We start from the raw sequence: 16,874 nt of genomic DNA on the forward strand, positions 1-16,874 counted from the left end.
CGAGGTATCTTAACGACATCACTTACCAAAATTTACTACTGTATCCGAAGGATCAATTTTCGCGTGTTGATAGATCTTATCAGATTCTTCCGATGGTATGTTCAACGCTAGCTTTAAAGCTTTCCTCAGTTCCATTTTACCGAGGCACGATAATGATTTTGTACCGCATACCTGTCAATTACATTATGTATAGGACACGTAGTAAATTACAATATGAATCTGATGTTTGTGTTCTACTTACTTCAAACGCAGTTTCGACTTTATCTAGTTTAGTGTTTGCGTTTGCCGTGGCTAATACTGTGAATATATATTCCTCGAAATCTATTTTGCCTTTCCCATGCTGAAATAGTTCCGCGTCAGTAAACGAAGCGTTGTATTTTAGAGAACAATAGATCAATTATATATACAGCAGCGATTGAGTAACTATTGCTACCTTAATATCTCATACACTCTAGGAAACACAAAAAATATACAAGTCAAACACACAGGTCAAATTTAACGAAAACTATACGGTAAAAAAAAAGTCATCATATGGTCGTGAAGAATTTCTTCTAGATGGTGCTACTTCTTGGGATACAAAGATCAAAGTTACTTCTTCAAATATATTAACATATTGATTTTGATCTGATTATAATCGAAACCTAATTTAGTATGCGCGTATCCAACGAACAATTAACCCAAATATTCGTGTAAAATTATGTTTATTCTGTACTGTAAACCAATTTCTTTTATAAAGAATCATTTTTTCTTCTGTTCTACGTGCCACGAAATTCACTGCATCTTGTACAGGTCTTCCTACTCGTTCGAAAACCGTTATCATATATCATTATGAAAAAACTAATTCGTTAAAATAGAATCTTATCTGGACGCCTCTATAGGCAAAGAAAATATTATCGTAAAGATGTCACCATACGATGGACTCTTTTCGTATCCAGCAACAATTGTTCGATAAATTCTTGTCCAACTCTCGTAGTTTTGACTGTGTAAGGTGACAATAGTGACTGGACCTATACTGTATGGATGAACAAAGGATCGATTTATGACTGAATTGATACGTCAAACGGTACAGACTCTATCGTGTATTCGGAAAAGCTGTTGGGTAGCAGGCTCTTTTTCATCGATTCGTAGTAATTGTGCGAATTCGTGCAAGTTAACGTCTTCGTTGAGCCTTTCCGTTTTCTTCTGAACTAATTCGTTCTCCGTCTTCGCTGCCACCAACCTGTTAAAATGAACGGTTTCACGTTATTTTGTTCATTGTGTTCCTTTTCGATTTTTCGTTTTATATTTGCAGAATGTTCTATAATTTGTGGAATCCACTTCAGGAGTTGATTGTACAGCCAAAAACAGTTTAAAAAATTCATATAAATATATGTGTGTCCTATTTGTGCTTGTTTATGAAATGCAACGAATTTTGTATTATCCGACCATCTTCATAGAAAATGATTAAAATGACCACCTTGCATTTGTAGGCAAGCTAAATATACTGAACCGATCCATAGAATGTTACGAAAATGTGTAAAATTGTCAAATGGTCATACGAAAGAGATGAAATTTTTATTATTTATAAACTGAATGATGTTTTACTCATGACATACGACGGTTTACTACAGTTTACGAAGGAAGAATCCACTCTTTTACAAAATTTCTTATACATATCTTATAAACGAAAACAGGCAGGATATATGTTTACATGAACGTTTTCCGTTATTTTTAGATATACAATCAACCCTGAAGTGGGTCCCATAAATTATAGGACATCCTGTATAGATTCGTTATATATAGTCACTTCTCAACTTACGACGGGGTTCGGTTTCACAACAAACTGAAGACGATAGAATCGATTGCAGAAGCGCGCAATCAATCGCCAGAAACATGCAAGATATATATATATATATATATGATATATATTTAACGAAAACTATAAAAAATTTATACATTTTTAAAAATTTAAAAAAAAATTTTTTTTAATTTTTTCGTCGTTACTGCGAATAGTCGTAAGTCGAGAAGTTACTGTATTCGTACAGCATACCCGAGTTTATTACGAAGTTTATGAGCTTCAACGATGGTAGACGCGCGCGGTATGTGCAACTGATGCGCTTTTGTAATAATTCGGCAATCGTCGTACGTGTAATCCGATACGGGGATCTCCAAGGCCCTGAAAAATATATGAATCGTGAAGTGATTTTCTATTCTGTTATAAAACACATGACAAATGTATACAAGTGTGATTAAATCGTTTCTCGAAATTCTAAAATACTTAATTATGATTTAACGAAATAGACTCACTCTGCCATAAGGCGTCGCACGTTGTTTGCGTAAAGCTTAGGATCCGTTTTCTCAGCTTCGCTCGGTTTGTAGACAGGCAGGAACTCTATTTCGCAACTACTATTCAGTTGTGTTAATGTTAACCATAATAACTTTAATCTGAAATCATTTTAAAGCAAAGATAATATATATTTATGTATACAGTACGTGCAATACTCTAGGTATTTTATTGAATCTTTTATAAGTTAGCATTGATTTCGCCAATTAACTATTTTCTTTTTTTTTTATTCGAATCATCCAAGATGTAACACTTACGCTCCAGGACCTTCCCAAGTCCATGTTACTGTGTCCAATTTATTAGGATACCTGATGCATACAGGTTGAACAGGTACGCCAGGGTAAAATGCACCCGATTTAAAAGTAATGAGGCATGATCGATTTGTACAGGTACCTTCTGGGAAAATCATAACCTGCAGGAAGAAATTATCAGTTCATTAATAAATATTTCTCGAAAGTTACGTAATAATACAGTGCCCGACAGTATTTGTTCATGTGGTGTATTTTAAAAGTTTCTCTTTGCTAAAACGTAAATAACCATAATACGGTAATAATTAAAATAACAAAGTTATCGACGTGTGATTATTTGCAATAAAAATGTGCTACTTTTGCAGCCTAATTTGAACATTTTGTCATTGTATAATTCTCGTTGCAGACGAACGATGTAATTTCTAATTACACTTTTCTGTGGATATCTCAGTTATTTTATTTGTTACAAATATACCGTATTAATACAAATTTATACTAGAAGGGCACACACATTTTACATTTACTTCGATAGGATTTTGATTTCTCTGTTCGTCGAATAAAAATGATTAAAAATGGTCGGAATAGATCGATTAAATTTTATAATACTTAAAAGAAAATTAGATGCGTTTACCTGGAATTATTTTACATAAATTTGAATTTTAATCGTCTTATCGATCTAAAAAGGTATTTAAAGTGAAACCGAAAACAATTTTACTTCAATTATTGTTAACGAAGATATTCCTCCTGTTATATTATTAACGATACCTGTGGCCAATCCTCTTTCGAAGTAGCCCTTTCGATAATTTCCTTGATCGTATTTTGTCGTGAATTCGGATCTTCCCTCCAAACGTAGACCGGTTGAGTATAGTTGATAAGTTCTGCGAGCGCATTCATAGAAACACGCATATAATATAACAAACGAATAGAAATGATTCTTAAATGAAATTAATTCTGATTGTATTATTTCTATGGTATTGTCGATTCTGGTGTTTTATCACAATTTTAATATACTATATAAGTACACCTAATCCAACGTTAATGGTAAAACTTAATTTTTACATTACCGAGGAACATGTACTTCACGATGTGCTACATATATATCCTATTCTTTGTATCGTGAGTGGTACGTACTTGATCAAAATTAGTCGTGAATTCTTTCTTTTTTTAATGCATCGATAAGCTTACGATTGAGATTCAGTCAGAGATTATACAAATATCTCGAGACTAACGAAGGAAAAAAAGTTCTCTTTAAAGCGCGCGTAACGTACGCGTATATCGTGGTGAATGGGACAATCCTCGAGTAAAGAAATCGACGAACATATTAATTTTTCGTTCGATAGGGGATGCAATCTCTTCGATAGATTAAACGACACGCGGTGAAATACGATTTCCATACGCTGGGGAATACGAAACTTATCGGGATTTGACACGCGCATCGCGTGAGCGGGAAGGCTTCCGATTGGTGGAACGACATCGGTGGTTCGCGTGCCACCAATCGGATATCTTCGTGCCACGTGCGACGCACAGTGGTGATTCCGACGAGTTACGCGCCGGCCGGTGCACGAACGACTGCAGTACACAATGTCAGAAAACTCAAGGTTGTTGACTCGGGTGGATTAATCGGAATTGTGAATTTGGAATTTTGCAATAATTGGCACATACTTCCGATGAACGGGTTCAGTCCCGATTCTCGTCTTACGATGATCGAAGGGAAGCCAGTTATGTAGACAATCCCTCCGTCCATGAAGGTTGAATGGGGCGCAACCACCAAGATCGGCGCCTCGGACCTGCTGGCCTGTCTTCCGCGCACAATGATTCTCATTCCTCCTGCTTGGTAAGTCAGCCGACCCATAAAGCACAGCCAGGGCACTATTTTGCTGCAGGTGTCAATCGAGCATGGTTAAACGCATTCCCGATTTATATTACATCGCGTGCTGCGTTTCTTGGGTTTTGTTAGTTTCGTTCGAATAACATCGAATGTACTCGTAACGTCGAGTCTCGGTTACAATTCGTAACTATCAGGTCGTCCCACGACGTAATACAAGTATTGTTCAAAAAGGACGAAACAAAACGATTTATTTACAGTTATGGATCGTCGATATACAGAGTGTCCCCCTTCGAAGTGTTACAAACTATTTTCTTTTTCAGGAATGTATTGGTGTTTGCAAAATAACTTTTTCTCACTATCGCAATACAGAGATAGCGTATCTAAGAATTTCACTTTATTAAATGCTCACAGTGCCGTCCATTTACGCGTAAACGTTTATTCGTTCTTTCGTGCACGATTTTACGAACTTGTACCGCTTGTCAAGGACTACAAGCATTATTTTAGCTTCAAACGAGTCTTATACAAAATCTGATCTACAAGATCCAGTATGAACTCTTCCAAGAAATTACTTTTCACATTCCCAATAAATATCGATGTCAACGTCGACGTAAAATAATTATAATTATCTCTTAACTAAGATATTATCTCTTAATCAATTAACCTCTTAAATTATGCGTAGCGAGGAGGAACATCTTCAATAAATGTTACTTATTTTTATATAATCCATCCAGCAATGCTCCTGCCCACTTGAAAAAGAATTTTGTGCCTACCCCTAATAGTTTTTGAAAAAAAAAAAAAGCAGCTCGTAACACTTCATACGAACAACCCTGTTTCTACCGATACCCATTGTATCTTCACGAGAGTGTCATTAACGGATCGGTGATAAGTCCAGACACGACCTTATTCGCACAATTCTTAATTATACTTATGTACTCAACATTTTTTTTTTTTTTTTTTTCAAAAACGATTCAAAGTATAATTAAAAATAGTCCCAGCAATGTCGTGTTTGGACTCGTTTTTCTCGGGAAGATGTCGCCGATACATCGACAATACTTTCGTAAAGATACAACGAACAAGAAATCTTATTTTACATTATTTTACATCTCGTAATACGAGACTCGCTAGCGGTCTTGCTCTATTTCGCTCACTCTCGTTGTATTCCATTCACTCCTCTCTTCGAACCGATCGCGCGAGTTTGGCCACGGTCACGCTACAAATCGCTACCCAACCCGCTTTCAAGCGAACCGGTGCCCCAATTTCGTCTCTCGAAAGCGGGATTCAAACCGACGATAAAACTCGAACGTCGAGAAACGTTACAATATGATAAACGATCGAGCAAAGTTAATATTAAGTTGTCGCGTAATAATTACAATATTGAAGAAATCTGTTGCTTGTATTAAAAAAAAACACACACAAATAAAAAGATAGCAACTCTTTTCTACGAGTTTTCGTTCACGCGATCGAAGATACACATATATCGAGAACAACGTTCCTCGTACGGTAGAAAACTCCGCGTTCGGTTTGCACAAGAGTGAAACTTTATCGCTTCTGAACCACGTGACATAGTGAGAAAGTTTATAGTAGCTGAAAGTTCGTTACCGATAGAGTTCGAATATAATTCGCGAAATATTTTTTGGCAGCTATGTACTTCTTTTTTCAAAAAATAATCGACCAGTGGAATTCCAATTCATTCGAGTGACCGCATAAAAGCAGAAAAAGAGAGAGTGAAAAGAAATTCAGAGGAAAGTAACAGAGAGAAACAAATTTATATATATATATATATATATGTATATATATATATATGTGTATGTGTGTATAGTATATACGAAGCGCTTTACAGCATCGTTAAGCATTGAAGAAAATGTAACGAGCGAATGTTTTCCTTTGAGCCACGCGGGTAAAAACAATGGTGCCCCAACTGTGTTCTGTGACGATAATAATGGTGCCAGTTAGTAGCGCAAAGTTGTTCATTTTTGTTAGTAATACAAGTGTTCCCATTCACCACGTATACAAATAATTTCTGTTAGCGTGTCTCAATCGTGTTCTCGATTTCTTTTTGCACGTGTACGTTATAATTTCCATCGAGTTGCTCGATAGCCTCCGCACTTAAACTTACACAAATTTTCGATCGCATTAAGATTGCGTAAAATATTAACATCGAAGGAAAGCAAAAGTTTCTATTAAATACCTCTCGTTAATCACACTTTCATCTTCAAGACCTTTTACCGTATTGAACGTTACGCGCGTACGTAGATATCTGTCGTAAAATAATACAACCGATGGATCGTGTTCCATAGATGTATCTGAATTAAAGAAAGTTTACACTCTCGCTAGGTCTTACGATCATTTCTTTTCCACGTAAGCCGTAAGACGATCACGCGCAATAATGTGTTCAAAACTTCGATTTATAAATAGTATTATTATTGTTGTTGTTATTATTATTATTATTATTATTGTTGTTGTTGTTGTTGTTATTATGAAAGAGTTTTGAGTATGTTTTGGAATTAAAGAATGTGAAATCTCGCGTGTCTATAATGAAGCTAGAGTCGCGTTCCATCGTTTAACACTGCTCAAAATAATCGTATCCGAATAACCGGTATTTTCAACATTTATTCACTCTGCAATAAATGAAGATTCGGTAGAAATCCATTCCTTTGCTATTCGGTCCGATCTTCGGACACGGAGATTTTTTAATTATCCCGAGCAGCGTATTTTTTTATCGTATTTTACCTTTAAGTGGAAAAAAAAAAAAAATAAATAAAAGAAATCCAATTTTCTGGTCACATTCGACCGTTACGATCGCGAAATCAATTTTCTCTTGAATTTAGTATTTCCGTTGCTCGTCGAGACTCGAAATATTAGATCTATTGGAAAGTTCTGTCCTTTGCCATTTTCTTTTCTTCCATTATCGAACGTAAACGAGGTACGACACGGTCGAATTTTACGGGGTGAGTCGATAACGATTAATTTTAGAAATACCTGTTTTGCGTGAAATACGTTACGTTCTACGATTCTTTTATAATCTGACCTTTTAAATTTGACGATTCCCAAAAGAGCGTATTTCGACTTCGATAAGTGAAACTATAAGAACATTTAGTTAGGTTTGTCACCGCGAAAAAGAGTACATGTTAAAATACGATCACCAGTCCTGAATAAAACGTGTCTCGCATAAAACAGTATTTTACAAAGCAACGAATAACCGGTTATTTTAAATGATATCATTTTAACAGTAGTTTGTTATTAATTCACCCTGCGTCCCAGCCGTAACGCATAACAAGAATCAATAATCGTTCATGGCGTAGTGCCGATAATTCTCTAAAAAGGAAAACCTCTATACGTTGTTAAAACGAGGACAGACACGCTTCCGGTGAGACCAGACCTGGGCACTTATGAAACAATGTCGTTCGAAGCAACGTCTCGAAATAAAACATTTCACGGTTATTCTTTTGTTTCACGGTTATTTCACGCGCGAGGAACACAACAATGTTGTTATCCTATTTTACGAAACAATTGCATTCCGAGTGTTTAAAATAACGAAATGATACTCGTGGAAACGACCGACGCGGTTCCGAGAAATCTCTGCTACTCAAAAACGAGAAAACGATGCAAACTCGACGAGAGAAAGAAATTACTATCATACATAATTTATAACTTGGAATATTCGACGGTGATAATTATTTATACAAATTGGTCCCGCGTGTCGAATTTATCGACGTATGCGTTGCAAGTTTCTTTCTATTTGCGAATTACGAGTAAACATTTACACGTTTCCGTAAACGATAGTCGCCGATATTTCGAAGCTCTTCTCGTTCACGGTATCGATCATTTCTGAACGATGCTTCGGTTGTTGCCTTCGAACAACATCGTGGGAAATAACAGACCGAAACTTTACTTCAAATAGCTTTTTTCCTCTCTTTTAAGTGAAATTCACCCAGGTCTGCGGTAGACCTAATAATTCGAGACGATCGAGTGTACCGCTCGCGCGCGCAAGCAACGCGAACGTCCCGCGAAAGAACGAAACGTTCCCACGTTTTTTCGGGCGTATCGTTATTGATTAAATAAATGAAAAAAAAAAAAAAGAACAACAAAGAATTGGTGGCGAGATGGAACGACAACTCCACGCGAGTGGCTTGACAGAGCAAAATTGGAAGACCTACTTCCGAAAAAAGGAATGCGCCCGGTCTCCGCCTTGGCGACGATGCTCGGTCCGCCGAGATAAACAACCGGAAGTGCGTCGAAGAAGCTTGAATGCGGGGCTAGGACTAATATGGGGGCATCCTTTGTATCTGCTTTACGACCTTTGACCTTCAGATGGTGAAATCCTCCGCAGATGAACAACGCTCGCATCATCCAGCAGATCACAAATCGCACGTCTCTGTTTTTTTTGCAAGAGTTTTTTTCTCTTTAATGGAAACTCTTTGCATATAAAATTTATATATGTAGATCTATTCCTCGCGAGGAAATTTCGCTACTATTCTACATCCTGCGATCGTTACTCTTTTCGTGTGCAAGCTGCGAAGTGAAACGTGTTTCAGAATTCAAGAGTACGCTATAGTTAAACTGACCGAACTGTGTTGCACCGATTTCATATTTTTAACGAAAATTCGACCGATTTTTCTACACGCCGCGAAACAATCGGTTATTTGACTGCGTTCTAACCGAACGGACAAATCCGAACGATCGACACCACGGAAAAGAAACAAAGGATAAAAAAAAAGATATCGATTGGACAAAATTCGACACCTTTTTTTTATCCTTTGTTTCTTTCTCGTCGTGTCGATCGATCGGCCCGATTGATCGCTGTGCGACTTTTATTCGAAATGTATGTCAAATCAGTGTTTACCAAAGATGTCTCACGATTTGTGGTGAGCGTAAAAGAAACATTTTTAACACGGAAGTATGTGGATAGTACTGGTTTGAAAACGTAGGTGTATACATTCTCTTGTATTGTTTCAAATTTATCGATTATCTTATTTTAACGAATGTTTTCTAAATTTTTGTTCAAGAAAATTATGCAAACGTAGGACTAGCTGGTTTCACGCGATCGTTTGTTTCGTATTGTATTATTTACAATATACAAATGAACATCGTTTATTCGTTAATGCGAGGGTTTTGCAAGCATTTAATTTGGCCAGGTTTTTTCTCTAAATGTGTTCTTCGTATTCAATGAGTAAAAAATTGGATAAAAGCAACGCAATATTGAATTAATTAAAATAAACGGAATAAGGAGGACTATCTTTTACAAAGAATTTGGAAAACACTGTCTTGAGCAATAACTGTATTTGATAATACAGAATAACGAGTGATTGTTTTTCGATATGTGTTTCAGATTTTGTTTTTCGATTATATTCGAGACTGGATTGTCGTGTAATGTCGTGCAGTGTTTGAAAATATCAATATTATTCGCGTCGTTGTAAAATATGAAATCGTTTAATCGATATATAATTTCGTTTCATTGATAAACCGAACAATGAACTCGTTTTTTCTTTGGAGAATCTTGGCCAGTTTAACCATAGTCTTTAAAATGAGTGAAAAATGTCGCATAACATCGATGATATCGGCTCTTGATTCGATCTAATAACTATTGTTCTAAGATACGGTCGAAACGCGACCTGTACTTAAAATCAGTAGTGTAATTTAATTTGCTACTTAACAAATTTCTCCTTCAGATAGAATGATATACATTGACCCAAAATACGCAGTGCAACCGGAAACAAGAAGATTCATCTTCGGAACATAAATCGAATATGTGGAAGAATATTTTTTCACGGTTGAAATTTCTTTTCCGAGATAACTAATTTTATATGCACGCGTTTGGTTAAAAAAATTTTGCAAAAATTTACGACAATGGAAAGTCGTACGCCAGGTATCAATAAAGAACATCCACGAAGCACTCCAACCCATAACTGAAGTTTAAGGGTTAAAACTACCCTCTGAAGTTCCACTTTCTACCATTATCTTGGAAAGTATGAGACGTACAAGGAAATTTTTCAAGTAAATTCTTTATGATTTCAAATGGAATATAGCACGTTGTATACATCGGTGAAAGAGATAATAAAAATGCAAGAAAATCACTTTTACCACCTATACACATTCTCAACATTTTTTAATAAACGATACGAAGTGAACTTTTTTTTACTTTTACTTCGTATCATATTTTTTACATTTCGTATGGAACTCGCATTGTACATTGACGATGAAAAACGTAAAAAACATCATCCAAAGTAAGAGAAATAAAATTGAATATATAAAGGTTCAATATTTGTAAAAGAAATCGGACTAATTTACATTCTGAGTGTTATTGTTTTCTTTTCTTGTAAACGGATAGTTAACGCTGTAACAAAAATTTTGACAACGTAGTTTAAATTCTACTAAATAAAGATTGGTTCTCAGAAGTAAAATAAATTATCTCTATCCCCTCAAGGTGAATTTGTAGATAAGCGATAACAGAATGTTATAATCACCCTGTATACACGTAAACCGTAGGTCGTATTAAAAGTAAAAGCGTATTATGTTTCGAAACGTGCCACCGGCGTGCAACTACGTATACAGTGTGTCCTGGAATACCTAGAACGAACCTTCAGGCGTGAATTTAGCACTTTAAAGAAAACTTTTAAATTCCTACAAACATACGTCCTATTTAACCTTGTTTCCAAGTTATAGAGAGTTATGTGTTCTAGCAACTTGCATCCACTTACCTTCGCAAGAGATGCTCGAAGTGATTTATTTTAGGAAGATTTCTCGTTTCTCTTTATAACTCGAATACAAGTTCGAATGCAACTAAAGAAAAAAAAAAAAAAAATTAAAAAAACATGTTTCCCCGATTTATTCTTTTGTCCCTAAGCATTAAATCAACCTTCGAGCAATTATTCAGCTCATTAATCGCTACGTACACAAATAATTTTCAAAGTGTTTTCTTCTTTTTTTTTTTTACAAATATATAAACTCGTACGAAAAGACATCATTCCACATTTTCGGTTTATTTTAATCCGAAGAGACGGTTTATTTTAATCCGTCTTTCCGTTGCACGACGAATCACATAGCGTACAAAAGACTCGAAACGTGCAAAACGTCACGTCGATTTTACATGCGTAGATTTTCATCAAGATGTCGTATTGAATTTACGAGACGTCGAAAGCTTCGAAAGCATTTGTTTAAAAATGATGGCAAAAAATTCGTATTTGCGTTCTCAAACACAAAATGGTTCTCTAAAGACAAAAAAAAAAAGAAAAGAAAAGAACAAACACTGAAAACCAAGACACGGTGATCGACACACGCGCCAACCTCATTTTTCGTTAACTTTTACGGAACGTTAAAAGTGGAACAACAAAGTAATTCTCTACACCGACCAGTGCCCTGTTTCAGATATTATATGTACATTATACTTGCAATTTATACTTTGCCTTTGAAAGAACGAAGTAATTTTTTAAGAAGGTACATTCAAGCCTATAAACTTCGCGCTACGTTGTTGAATCATTTATCAGGAACTAGGAAAGACCAGGTGACTCCGTGACATGTAAGAAACCGTCTTTATTGATTATTATATGAATAAATAAAGCTACCGTGTGAATTTTCTGCTGTATACACAGAAGCTTAAAGACTACTTTCTTCCCGACCTTTACTGTCTTTGCTTTTTCATTTCTTTACGAGGTTATCTATCATTTGTTCGTTCAGTTTGCCTTGCAAGTAGGTTAACAACATTAATCGTTCGGAAACGATGACGTACATATAATTACGAAAAGTAATGTTTGAAAATATGGAAAATACAACTTCACGGAGAGACACTTCACAACTTGTACGTTTTAAACGATTTAGGAAATTAATCTTGTTCGTTGTTCAATTATTCTAGTAATCGACAATTAATTAATATCAGGTAGGACAAAAATTTGAAATTGAATCGTTAATGTCCATGTTTCTATCGGTTTGAGATCCAATACGGTAACAATGAAATTGAACAAAGTTTTTGTAAAGATGATAATAGAAATTGTTCATTAGGTTGTACCGACTTGTTATTCAATGATTCGTGCGTCAATTTATTAACGCGTTACTTTGTTAATCTCACTTCCACGAAATAGTTACGCGTGACTTGTACGTACTGTCTCGATTATTCAATACGTTTAATAATTTAATGTACGATTCGAAATATTTACGGTTACCCATGCCTTTTTATTTATAAAATTTCAAAGGATTAACTATCCGAACCGTATGCCAGGTCTGATAATGTAAAAACAATAAAATCAATATTCTACTTCTACCTTCATGCACGAAGCTTTGCATTTGCAGTTAATAATAAATGTTCAATGATTAAAAACTACACGTGCGAAGTAAAAGCAGGTTAATTCATCACAGTCTTACGCAAAGCGACTACAATTTCGTGCAAACTAACTCAATCGACCGATATTCATTTTATTCCTTCAATCTAATCCACGATACTCTCTTATACTAATCAATGATTACACGCGAAAGTGTTAACGATAATTATACGACACACTTCTCGTTACAAATGATCGTACAAATCCGTCGTTGCAAATTTTATCGTAGATAACGCCCAATTAATTGCTGTTTAATTTAGTAATCGCGTAAAATGATAGATAACGAAATTTTTAGCAATTTAATTGCGATTATCTTCGTCGATGCATTTTTCTTCGACCGAATCCTGAACTTTACAAAGAGTGATTCAGTACTATATAAATTACGGAATCACTATCGAGAAAAATAACGGAATTTTATTCTCATTGTTATTTTATTTCATAATATTATCTTAACTTTGGAATGACTTGTGTTGAACTTTCGACCCGACAAGTTTAAATTAAACGAATTCGCAATTTTTATAAGAGAATATAACTACTTGCAAAAAATATCGATGTATTTTATATTTCGCATATGCCAAATAGTAATCTGTTATTTCGTTCAATCGGAAGCAAAGAAACTATAAAATTGCCCCGAAAGCGATTAAACGAACAAATTCGAAATTTTATGCAAACACCTTCGTGTTACGATGCATCTACGATGCATTTACGATGCGTCAGAATATTTAAGTTTCTTAACGCTTAATGTTACACACCAGTTTGTAAAAGTGACAAGATTAAATTATACGCGTTGATAAGTGAAGCCGGAAAAACAAGCTGTAAATTATTTAGAAATTCATAAAGTCGTCTAAAATCTCGGAAGTCCTTCCAGAGTTTAACGACAGAACTACCAATGGTGAACGTGTTGCTATTTGTATCAGATCACATACACATCTTCGAAGTTGGATGGTAAAAGAGCAAATTAATTCACAAGTGTCGTTAGTCGTCCATTTCGATAATTGTCCACGAATTCTGTAAACAAAGATACCGTCAATAATTAAGTAATTTTAAAAATTCGAGACTTCCTTTCAAAATGATTCAATTATTAACGGTATCTTTGCCTACAGTATTCGTGGACAATTATCGAAAGAAACTAGGGGTCAATTTGACTTTCAAACAAGTCAAATCGATCCCTAGTCTATTTCGATAACTGCAAATTATAATTTGTCGCGGTAAATACACCGTTCTGAAATAACGTAAGGCGAGAATATTTTTAAAAAATTTTGAATTCGATCGTTTTTCCGGGACAATTTTATATTTTCTTTGCTTTCGGTTAGGTTAAGAAATAGATACTACTACTATTCGTACGGACATATTATTTGTCACCAGCGAAATATAAGATATTTGACTTTTAAACTAGTCAAATTGACCCCTTGGTAGTTTCAGTGTCAAGAAATCTTGGTAAGGTTTCTATTGACCCGATTCCAGCCGAAGAGAATCGCAAAGATGAGAAATGTAGCTGAAAGTGTGGTCGCTGTTGAACGCGAGTGTTGCAATTCTACCAATTAAGCGATCGTAACCGAAATCACGGTACTCGCGATAAGAGGGTAGATACATAGATCCGTAAGAAAACACTGTGAATTCCTTGGACTCGACGTCCATAGAGAGACGGACGCGAACTACTTGCCTGATGCATACTTTCTCCCGTTACTTATTCTTTTTTATCGTATCCTCGCTCGTTTCTTTTCCGCGGTCATTCACGCTCTCTCCCCACCGAGGTTTTCGATCGTTTCAAGTGTACGTTCGTGAAATACAATTCTTAAACGGATTTCCGCAATTTAGGGCCCTCCCCCGGTTCGTCGATGACTCATCTCGAAGAACATTTTCGTGTCTACCACGGAGAACTATTAACGCGAGTAGGTCACGCCACCGAACACTTTAACGACAAGTTTTCAACGTTCGATACGTGGAAACGCGAGATTCTCATTTTTAACCGTTACCTTTCGGATAACGAGATTCGATTCGATTCTTGATTCTCTTTTATAGGGGAATGCATACGTTCCGGTTCAACGAATTTACGCTCGGTAAGCACGTAGAGTCGAAAGAAGATCGAAGTTGTGGAAGTTGTGGAAAAGTCGTCAAGGATGTTCCAAGGTCGTCCAGTTTGTTTGATTTTTTCCTAGCGAATAATTGGTAGTAAATTCTATCGCGATGTACTGAAATATCCGTGAAATCGAGACTTGAAACCGCAATCGTGCATTCCCAATGTACGTGTTATTAAAGTCGATTTTCTTCTTAATCTTGGGTATATTTTCCCCGCGTAAGATGATCGACGGCCTGTTTCTGTCATTAGTTACGGAACAACCGGCATGGTTCTATATTTAAAAAAAAAAAAAACGACCTTCAAGCGTCCTTGACATTTTTACCGACTTTTCCCCGTGAAATTACAACGTCGATCTTGAAACCCTCCGAGATCTGTCATTCCGCGCGTAAACTGCCAATTATAAATTAAAAAACCAACGATCTCCGATCGTATTCGAATTGGATAATTCAACGTTCCTCGCAGAGTCCGAAGACTTGGTTTCTCCACCCTCAGGGGTCAAAAATATATTTTTATTTACACAATTAGCGATCTATTGCAAGACATACGATAAAACGAGCAATACATGGCAAAATTGTGCAAACAGAAATTATGTTATCCCTCCTCCCGAAGAAAAAGAAGCAGAATCTTACGTTTACATTTCACGTTACTCTGGTCCTTTCGTTGTATAGTTTTCGTTCTTATAATTTCGAAAGAGACAAATTTTTCGAAAAAACACATTTCGATCGCACACAGGACATTCGACGTATACCGCGATCCTGCATTGCCCACGGAAGGAACCTAATCGGTAATTCTAGCTGTTTGTTTACCGCATTCGAAATATAATACCGTAGGGATGGTCTGGAACTTATGGTCGATCGTGTAGCTTGAATTTCCTACCGAACGATTTAATCGTATCGCGATACGTTCCCATATACTATATTTGACCCGAGGATCGAACCGAGTTTTCGTTATCGTAGATAAAATATTCGTTCGTCAAAATCCGAATTTACCTATCGAAGCGTCCGTCTACTGTGCGGTATAAAAATTACGCAACTGTTATTATGTTCCGCGTTTGAAACACAGATTTGCGACACACGAGCGTGTCCTACGTTACAAACCAGACGGTACACGCGTCATGCTCAAGTTCAAGGCAAATGCGATACGTGTGCGATGCGAGTACGAAGTAAGTGAAAATTAAGTTAGACAAGCGGTGCGCAACCATCGGGTCGAGCGCACGTACAATGTATCGTTGAAAAGTAAAAGTACAATTAAACCTTTGCATTCGAGAGGCGATCCAATCGATGCGCTGGAATTTTTTCCAATTTCTTTAATTTCCAAGAAAAACTTACTTCGTGGCTCTGAGAAAAAAAAAGTGCCTTGGAAAATATACGAATTCGGTAAGATAAGATCCAAGTACATTCTATCGTTTGTTCTTACGTTCGATGTAAAAAATTTCTTCGACATTTACGATTCTTCGCATAGAGAAGTGCTTCGAGCGCAAAGGGTTAATTACGAACTGCGAAAGCGAATTACGTTTTGCAAAAGCGTGTATGGTTATGCGTGAAATGATTTCGAGTTTTCGTATGGATGAATATGATCCGTTAAATGTATGTGTATGTGTGTGTGTTCTTGTGCGTAGTTTGAAATTGCTACCCAACGTTTCAAGCTTCCAGACGATTCAGCCGGTTTGGTGGCGTCGTCGAAGAAATAAGAAAATGTACGTACAAAAAGGGCAATGGAAGAAGACATAATGGTTGCTTGATGTCTTACCGTCTCCACCCTTTCAGAGGGGCTCGACGGAGATCTTCCTCGGACAATCTAAGGAGACCTAGACAAGCTAGGAGCCAGGCCATGATCACCAGGACCGTAATTGCAGTCAGTCTGAATGGTAGAAGAGCTACCGTCAGGAATGCCGTCTGAAACACGAAGCACTTCCGCTTCAGCAACCGCCGTCAATGCGTTACTATGAGGCAGAAAAGGAGAAACATGAAAAGCAGAAAGATCTTTAAAGAGAGAGAAAGAGAGAGAGAGGGAAACAATATCGCTGGTTTGTCCCCTTCGTTAGCGACTACGATTTCATAGTTGGCCCGTGACAATTCATTTT

General features: G+C 36.4%; 1 protein-coding gene across 3 annotated transcripts in view; it reads right to left on the reverse strand.

Moving 5' to 3' along the window:
* Positions 1–16,874, reverse strand: part of Lpcat (lysophosphatidylcholine acyltransferase) — a 33,024-nt gene that overhangs the window by 1,091 nt on the left and 15,059 nt on the right. Inside the window, exons 2-10 of one of the 3 annotated variants that reach the window (XM_076314450.1) lie at positions 16,541–16,733; positions 8,557–8,774; positions 3,337–3,449; positions 2,581–2,735; positions 2,287–2,424; positions 2,030–2,155; positions 1,072–1,219; positions 242–340; positions 27–171 (exon numbers count right to left, since the gene is read on the reverse strand). In XM_076314450.1, coding sequence (XP_076170565.1) covers positions 27–171; positions 242–340; positions 1,072–1,219; positions 2,030–2,155; positions 2,287–2,424; positions 2,581–2,735; positions 3,337–3,449; positions 8,557–8,774; positions 16,541–16,623 — 1,225 coding nt within the window. In that variant the 5' untranslated portion in view covers positions 16,624–16,733. Of the gene's footprint in view, positions 1–26; positions 172–241; positions 341–1,071; positions 1,220–2,029; positions 2,156–2,286; positions 2,425–2,580; positions 2,736–3,336; positions 3,450–4,233; positions 4,449–8,556; positions 8,775–16,540; positions 16,734–16,874 lie in introns of all 3 variants that reach the window. The other 2 variants (XM_076314448.1, XM_076314449.1) reach the window with 2 other exon arrangements.

The sequence above is a fragment of the Ptiloglossa arizonensis genome, chromosome 6 (assembly GCF_051014685.1).
Source record: "Ptiloglossa arizonensis isolate GNS036 chromosome 6, iyPtiAriz1_principal, whole genome shotgun sequence".
Taxonomy (NCBI): Eukaryota; Metazoa; Arthropoda; class Insecta; order Hymenoptera; family Colletidae; genus Ptiloglossa; species Ptiloglossa arizonensis.